The sequence below is a fragment of the Saccoglossus kowalevskii genome, chromosome 18 (genome assembly GCF_978046115.1).
Source record: "Saccoglossus kowalevskii chromosome 18, keSacKowa6.1, whole genome shotgun sequence".
NCBI classification, from domain to species: domain Eukaryota; kingdom Metazoa; phylum Hemichordata; class Enteropneusta; family Harrimaniidae; genus Saccoglossus; species Saccoglossus kowalevskii.
The window spans coordinates 20,278,001-20,287,329 of NC_140658.1; the positions used below are offsets into that span (position 1 = coordinate 20,278,001).

General features: G+C 33.9%; 1 protein-coding gene across 1 annotated transcript; it reads right to left on the reverse strand.

The window, feature by feature from the left end:
• Positions 1 to 748: 748 nt before the first annotated feature.
• On the reverse strand, positions 749 to 8,872 carry LOC102805396 (uncharacterized). The gene is made up of 10 exons (XM_085493360.1): positions 8,101 to 8,872; positions 7,298 to 7,419; positions 6,985 to 7,154; positions 5,735 to 5,973; positions 3,785 to 3,823; positions 3,520 to 3,586; positions 2,561 to 2,814; positions 2,203 to 2,370; positions 1,892 to 2,032; positions 749 to 1,132 (listed from the first exon to the last, which is right to left on the reverse strand). Exons 1-10 carry the CDS (start codon positions 8,848 to 8,850, stop codon positions 767 to 769), a joined length of 2,316 nt encoding a protein of 771 aa, XP_085349486.1. The 5' UTR covers positions 8,851 to 8,872; the 3' UTR covers positions 749 to 766.
• Between the last annotated feature and the right edge of the window lie 457 nt (positions 8,873 to 9,329).

Here is a 9,329-nt window from a genome sequence, read left to right on the forward strand (position 1 = left end):
ATTTCAAAACAATATGATATAAGTTTGTAATTTAACAATTTTGACAGGGAATAAGCCCAATCATCTTTGGTGCAAATATAAAAGTATTTGGCTAAATCGTTCTGTACAAGATAAAAGTTGACGCGGATATGGACAGCGGCGACGACTGAGAATCAGTCATACCATAAACTCTGCTCAATCTTTTTTGATAACAGCGGAGCTAAAAAGGGCCATTAAAACAACATCCCACTAAATTAATGAATCTGTAAATTGTGAAGTTTTCCTGATTTAAAAAAAAAAACTATCACATGACTGACTGCAAATTTGCATTGGACACACATATTACCACACCCTTTGTACAATAGATTTACTCTGTTTTACAGCAGGTACAATAATAATTCGTTTAGGAAAACTGCAAAGCCCCTATGAAGTTTCTTTGCAATATTGTTGTTTCCATAAAAAGTTTGCTGTCAACTTTGCTAGGCATGTTATATAACTAGTGCCAAGACTGGTAAATTGTATCAGTGTATGAAGTCGTAATATGTATCAGTAACCAGCGACAAGTTAGACTTGCTTGAAGCCTGTTGCGATTCCAATGAACACTAAAAATAAAATATAAAAAACTTGTCTAGCAAAGCAGGCAGGAAACTCATTAAAAGAACAGTTAATGTGTTTAGTTGGTTTCCTGAATAAATGATTATGGCAGCCACTGTAAATGTAGTGGCCAAAAAAAGGTCATACGCATTCTCAAAACAAGACAATTGGGGACTACACTGCAATTGTTATATTATGAGTTTTCAATTTTCAGAGTCCTGTATCTAATTTTCAACTCTTCCACAGTTGTTTTTTTTAGCATTTTCCTAGCTGTCAGATGAAAGTCCCATAGAAGAGCAGATTCTTTTGGTTGCCAATCCTCCCATGGTGTCTTTTTCCTCCCAATTCTTTGAAAATGTGGTATCCAGGCTGTGTTCCACTTGCCACAATGCCAGTGAATTTTAAACTGGTCATCTGTCACATCCACAACTTTCCCAATTTGTGGTAATTCGTTATATTCTGGGCAAAATACAGCTACCATTACTCCTACTTGTAATGTACTGTAGTCCTCTACCTGTTGCACATCTTCAGCTCTTCTACCCTGATTACCAATAACAACCTGAAACAATTAAGGAAATAAAGTTAACATCTGACATGCTTCAGCACTTTACAAGAATGCCACTCAAGAACAAAAATAATGTAATGTCAATTGTACCATCAACATGTACTGCAAAAAAAGTACTCATCTGTACATCGCACCTACAAAAATATTGTTATGTAATGTTACCAAATGAACTAATATACAAGAGGACCATCATCAAAGTACAAACACTGTAAATAAAAAAGCAACCTAGATACTTATATAAAAATATAATGAAAAAAAAGTCATTTAAAGTCAGGTGAGCTACCCATACTCCCACATGTTTTGTGTTCTTCAAGCGTGATACAAATTACATGGTTAGACGTAAAATATCATTCCTAAAAAAAAATGGTTCATCCCTTATTTAGCCATTTTTAGTAAAGATCACCAAATAGAGGTCATTGTTTCATGGAAACACATTCCTGGATACAGTTTTTATCTTGGGTCAAAGTTCATTTCAATTAACATGTTGACTATATACAAAGCCATTGTTAAGTCTATGTGAATTTTGAAACTATATTTTCATAAATATTTCCAACAATATATGAGCTAAACGTGTTTGAGATGTTATCATTCTTGACAACATATGATTTGAAAAGAATTGGATAAAATCCTGAGTTATTGAACCCACAAAATTGTTTAAGCCAGATGGACAATGATGACAACAACGACGCAGGCGGGACAGACATTACCCCTCTAAAATACCTTTCCAAGATTAAGGTAATAAAATGTACATACTGGAGGACATGGTCTTGCCAATTTATTTTGTATTTCTGTTATATTGTCAGGAACTGCAGTATTATCTACGTTGTTGGTGTTTCGTGCTTCCATTGCTTCAGCCAGTGTCTTCAATGGCCATGTATTAAATTTAGTTGGAATCTGCATAGATAAAAGGTAGAAATGATTTCGCATTGGGTTAAACAATATGAAAAAATTTTAATCCAATATTTAACAATCATATAGTTTTGTTGGCAACTTATATACTTTGTATATATTTATACTTTGCAATTAATATTTTCCAAGTACTGAGCATAAACTGACTGATGTACCTGTTCATACTCTCCTATGGCATCAAAAAATGTCTTCCAGTATTCGTGTGCACCACTTGGTAGTCGTGACCCATAACCGTTAGGTATGTCCTTCATCAGTTTAGGAACATCAATTTTCTCCAAACATGGTTGCACAAAGTCTGGAATGTCATCCACATCTGGCACACTCTGTAATATAATTAGTTTAATTTAATAAGTAGCATCTTTGAATTAATGCTGGGGAACTTTTTTTTTTGTCACCAATGATCAAAGTATGCATTTTGATGGCTCTGTGACATGTTATTTTCATGGTTAATTCAACAAAGGAATCTGCATCTTATTAATCGATAATAATCTTAGACAGACAGATTTTACTTACACTACAGCATATTAACCCATACGAATCTTCATCGCCCTCCGTGTATTCTGGTATCCATGGATCAGAAGACCACATCTTGTAATGCATCCTTACAACACCTCTAAATCTTCTAAACCGGAAACAGTGGGGCACAGAATGCCCTCTGAAGGTAGACTCCATGTGTGGCTCGAGCCATTCCTTGATATTGAACATATACTTAGTTTCTTTGACATCAATGGTTGGGGTATAACTATTATGAATGACATTTTCCAAATCTAAAAATTACCAAGATATCATTTTGAAAACATGTCACATTGTTTCAATGGAATTAGTTGTTATTTATGTATAAATGATAGCCTGAATCTCTGTGCACAAGACACGTAGAGTCACTTGCAGATTAACAAAACAGTGATCTCTCTGGAGTATGTACAATTGCAATAAGATTAAGTTCGTATTTGCCAAATCAGATTACAAATTAGCCAAAAAATAAAAACATATAATCTGAAGCAAAGGCAGTTAATAGTAAATAATGGTAACATTCAGGAAAGATTTCAGTTTTGACTAAAAGATTTGTAGCTGAAATTTGACCAAAAATCCCATACTTGCAAGTAGTTTATAGCCAGTAAATGACTAACTTGGCAAGGAGGGAGGCTCAGGTTTTGACTGATAATCATATCATTAAAGTGTGGCAGTTGTCCCAGCACGTCTTGTTTGAATAAGCCCAACACATTAATGTGTTGTGAAATGTTTATTTACATATAATTTACACACTGGGATGACATGACTGTTGGTCTTTTAAGATAGATTTTAATCTAATTTTTAAATACTCTACTGGTAGTTTATTTTAATGAATGTTACCAAAATAGTGTGAAAAGTATTAACCAGTTTAGACAGATGAAGAAAAAATTTAAGTTCTTCACAAATGCAGTTTATTTTTATTGTGTGTGGTGAATGATAATGCTGAATAATGTTGTATCTACCTGGTATTGTGTATGCATTTGTTTTATATAGAGCAGTGGACACTCTGCTGAACATTTGGTCCACATCCTGAAGGCACAAAGAGAGAATGGGTTTTATAACTGTACATGTTTTTGCTAAAACATATGCTGAGTGATATTAAATGAACTACCGGTAATGACATTGACAACCATTGGAATCCTAAAAGTCACAATTTACAGTTTCATTAGATTTTAGACTTACTGATTTTGTCATATCATGACTGCAGATACAAATGTAACTAATTACCTCATGAGTGTGTCCAACTGGCAAAAAATGAAACAGCACCTGCAAAATTTAAAAGCAGAAGAGATTCATGAGGTATTAATTTATATTTAAACAATAATATTGTTTTATCGTGAAGAAAGAGAAAGCATCTTTAGAAGGTGTATCCTAAAAAAAATGGTAAAATATTTTATATACATGATTATATTATAACTATATACATACAGTATGTTTTAAAGTTGTTATGTTTTAATTTTTGTTAAAAATGTTTCACTATGCTACATACAGTATAAAGCCTGAAAACAGTCTGCTTCTAAAGACTGAGTTCTCAACAACTCTGAGAGTCTCAAATCAAGGACAGTCCCCCAACACCCAATTAGGGAACACTGCTAGTTCTATTGTCACAGTGCGTGTTTCGCGTTTGATGTATCTCACCACAGAATGCGAAACATTTTTTACTCTCTTCATTTACATAAAATTAGCATATGATATGATAACATTTTCGTTCTGTGCATGCGTACATATCTTTATTTCACCACAAGTTTTACTTTCTAACTTACAGTTTTCTTATATCAACGTAATGCAGGTAAAACATGCCTATCCTTTCGATTTTAAGGACAATGGTATTACCTGCATATAACAGACCAGCCATTGGAATAACATTCATCGTTTTTTGAAGTATACACATATATTAGGTTTTTACAATTAGGAACCCTCATAACGGCGCAACAATTGTTATTATTATACCTCATGACCATGACAGCCAATCAGGTTATTGTAATAGAGGTTAAAATTTTTGTATGTCTACCTCTTGCCATAACTGTATGTTAACCTCAATCCGGGTACCTTCTTCCTCAATTTACCTGATTTATGCCAATAATTTGTCAGGGGAACACGATATGAGGCAATATTCGTAAATACAAATTTCCAAATTCAGTATACAAATACCCAGAATGCACTGTTCCCTCATGCAACCTAGGCCAAAAGGTCATCAATCAATTTGCCTTCTCCATGTTGTTTCATGATGAAAATCAAGGGAACGTTATAAATACGACTAGAATTTTCAAGTTTACATGCAATCTGCTAATATATTTTTTATTTTGTTTGCATATATTTCGTTCGTATTTACTCCCTTATTTTGTGATCGGAAGACGATTACTAAAAATACAGCTGTGAAGTGAAACTGCTGTAGTTGTGTATTGTGAGCAAATAAGTGTCAACAATGCCAGGCGACAATGAATGTAGGCGATTGACACATTACCATGAATACACTTGATAACTGCTTGCAGACTTCCAGTGGTCATTGTTTATCTCTGGACTCTTGAAACAATAGCAAAATAAAGAGCCGGGCAACTACGCTTTTGTTTTGGGTTGGGAAGAACAATGCAAGCTTTTTACAAATCATTTCAGCTGGATGTATGTTAGTGAGCGAGTGGAGACAGTAACTAGGCGACTGTAACATTTTATGGTCAAGCCGCCCACCTAAAACCCCTTATGGAGAACTCTGAACATAATACAACTTTAAGAACACCTTTGGCTGTAGCTGGCCAGGCATATAATATAGGCCTATTTTTGCTGGTGGTGGTAAAGAACCAAATTAAGCTCAATGCCCCAAAAATATTTTTTTTAGCATTGCAGGTGTGCTGTTGGTCAAGGAGGGAATAATCACATATAAATTCACAAAATCATCATGTATTTTTTTATTACCACCACTAAGCTTAGACTCACTTGCAGGCTGCTGTGGAAATTTATGTCACTGTTCCTGAAACATGTGCTAAAAAGAAAATATGTTTTATCCCAAAACAAAGGGCTTCACATATGATGTTAGCCACACACTGTATATAGCTGGTCGTAAGACACAAAATACTGTGAAAATCATTTGTTCATTTACATTGATATAATCATGTGTGTATTGAACAGATCATCAAACTGCGCTTATAAAACTATCCTTACAAAAATCACATGATGACATACCTCATGAAAAATATTGAATTCCACTAGCAAACTTCCTAGGCACAACATGAATCTGTTCTTGTTTTCCCGAAAACAGTTGTCAAACTGGGCATGCAAATTACGCCCAAGTCTGTCCACATTATCCTCCAATGTCCAAAGGAAGTTGTTCATTGTCATATTACTATCATGTGGGAATTGATTTATATCAAGTCTCACAGATGCTATTTTACCCTCTGGTACATTTGTATGGAACAAACAACCTAAGCACAGAAAAAAAGCCTTTAATCACAAACACAAAAAAACACAAGCTACATCGTGAATAGGAGGTGAACTCCTTGTCCTTAAACAATTTTAGTCAGTTATTATTATATTGTATTTTTATTGGCATTAGTTTCAATTTGAAATTCTCTTATTTATAAGTCTCAATCAGCTTCTTCTCACATGAAAGTAAAAAAACACTGATGTGGATAACATTTTTAACAGGTGGTTACATCAAAATAATTAGTGGGCAAGTATTGTAGCCTTGCACCTGTGTGTAAATTTCTACCATTTGATTTGAATTACAAATTAGGATTACTGTATTTTCTCTGTTAGAAGTACACAGGTAAATGACAGAGGTGTTTCTATGGTCAAAATTTTTGGGCTAGATGCACTTCTATTAGAAGTACACTTCTAATAGAGGAAATAAAGTATACTGATAAAATCATGGTAATGACCCAAATACATACGAGTACTATGACAAACCCATCCACCAAGTACTGTAAGGGGATTAACCATTCACTGGGTTTTATTTGCCCTTATTTTGACAATTTAAACCCAGAGAAAATGAATCAATTTACAGTATATTGGGCCATTCTGATGATGCAAATATTGTAATGACCTAACCACAAAGCATGCAAATTAATCACTGACCAGTATTTGCATGTTCATTTACCAGGGTATCAGAATTTGTGTTAGTGTCTTTGCAAGAAGAGTCCAATTGAAAATATGTTACTATTAAAGCGGGGGAGTCATCACATGCGTATGCGTCAGATGGCCATAGCGTGTCAATGTTTACAAACAAGCATTTGAGCCTTTACGATTTCTAGCATGTGTTATCATCGATGTTGTTATCAAGATGGGACATTCTTCAGTGATTCAAAATTCAAGAGGAAAAATATGGGGTTAATGCAATTATATTAGCAGATGGACCATGGGCAAATGATGGGTTTTACTAGCATTCATTTGTTGAACTAAACTTTCAGAATTACAATAATGTGGTATTTATTCACCTGTTGCATGCATTGGTACTCGTAGAAGATGTTCTGTGTTTTTGTCATTTTTTGATAGCTTTGGCACATTCGTTTTTTTCTGGTCCATTCCATCTTGTATAATGCATGTTAGCTCTTCTGGTTCTCTTACAGCCATTTCACGTGCAGTATGGTAAAAGTTTCTTTCTGTGCTGCATGTACAAAGATAAGTTCGGAAATCATCTCGCAATACATACATACTAGGTACTTTCAACACCTTTTTGCACAGAGCATGTTTACATTTAATATTGAAACTGCGATTATAGTATAGAATGGAATGTACAAAATATCTTACCTTATAAGATGTTCATGCTGATGTTTTGTCTTTCTTATTGCATTTCTTTCTGCTTCTGATGTTGCTTGTTCCAGTGCCTCTGTTATTTGTACACAATCTCCACACACACTAAATTCAGTTCGCTATTCCAAAAAAAATTACATACTGTTTGTCAAATACAGAATACACATTTTTAAGTACAATTTTTTTTTCAGAATATAGACACAACATTTTGCTTTTTATGTATCTTTTATGTATTGTTTGTGCAAAAACTCTCCATGAGTTAGTCGAGTCTAGTTTTGATTTTTACATCCGATTTTAACTTTTTTAAGCAAAGATAAGAAAATCCCTGTAAATATAGTGCTAGATTTTCAAAATGGTACCAAATACTGGTTGTGATATCATTCATGGGAACTTAGAAGTAGGTTGTCTGTCATATGAATCAAGTACAGACTTTCCAACACATTTTAAAGGACCACCAGACATGTTTTTCCTGCAGCAAATTATTATCTGTCAGCCTTTTTGGTTAATAATTAATAGTTATATTAATTGTAAATTCACTAGATATACAGGTAGCACTTCTCACCAAATATTGATGCAACTGGGTTCATTCTTTCGAGACTGAAAATATCGCTGAAGTAGAAAAATTTATTTAAATAAATGTTTTTCACACAAGTGTTATAACACAAGAAACTACTTAAAGTGTCAAGTGGGCAATTTGTTGAGATGCTACATGTAATTATGAACAAAAATAACTTTAGCTGATTTTTCCACAGATTGAACAAATGCATTGATATTATGTACAAAAATGTCCATGTACTTACTTGTTCAATTACAAACTCTGGCAGAAATTTCAGCCAAACAGCACGGAAATATGAATAACATATCACATCAGTTTCACTCCAAAGTCGTTCAGCAAGCTCCCTCTTCATTCGGTCATACAGCATAGTGGCATTATAGAAGACGGGTAGATATATTTTTTCTTTATGTGGCATAAAATCACCAATTCTTTCAAAGCGAAATCTCATCCAACCAAGAGCTTTTGCTGTTTTATCCATCTGCCATCTTCTTCCCTTGTTTTTATGAACAAGCTCTTTCTTATTCTGAACAAAAGCATGCACACATTCTTTGTATCTTTTATCAGATACATTATACACAAGGCACCATGCTTTTGGGCAAACCCTCTTACCATTTATTACTAACACAGTTGTCACAACTGCTCTATTCTTCACATATTTAGTGTAAGAATGTTGGCGAATCTGGCTTAGTATGTACTGTTTTTGTGCACTTTCACTGTATTGTTCTTTAAATACTGCTTCACTGTCTTTAACATCAAAGGGGCTTAAGTGAAAAAGACAATGATCTTCACAGCATTGTCTAAACAGCACATTTCTTGGATCTTGTAAGGGCATTGATATGCGACGTCTTTTTTGGGGAGTGGAAGCATTCAAAGGTGATGACTGCATACAATCAGATATATTTTCAATGTCATTATCATGTATGCTTAAATCAAATTCACCATCCACGAGAGTTGTACTGAAATCATAAATGTCACTTGTATCACTGTTATCCATGCTTGTATAAACTTCTGTGCTATACTCTCCATCCACAAGGGTTGATTCAAAGCAATCTATTATTTCATGCGAAAGAAGAAAAAAATTGTGTCATAATTATCTATAATAAATACAGGGCCTTACGGGTTTTGGTTTTTTATATAAACAATAATGAATGATATATATCATTGTTATAAAATATGTTCATATTTTGCTATTTTAGCAGGTTTTCCTAAAAAAAAAAAAAAAAAACATTTTCACATCTGACACAACATTCAATTATTTAAGATCAGTGCAGTATACATAAATCATTATCTAATAAACATGATAGTGCTCTGCTGGACATTCCTTGGCATCTCCCTGAATTTTTCAAATTCACAAATATACTATACACACCATTGCCAAACTGTATGGGGTGGTAGACTGTGCTACTCCAGTTATTCCAGAGTCATATTTCAGTAAGTTTGTTTTAACAAAATGAGTAATGTAATACTGTAACA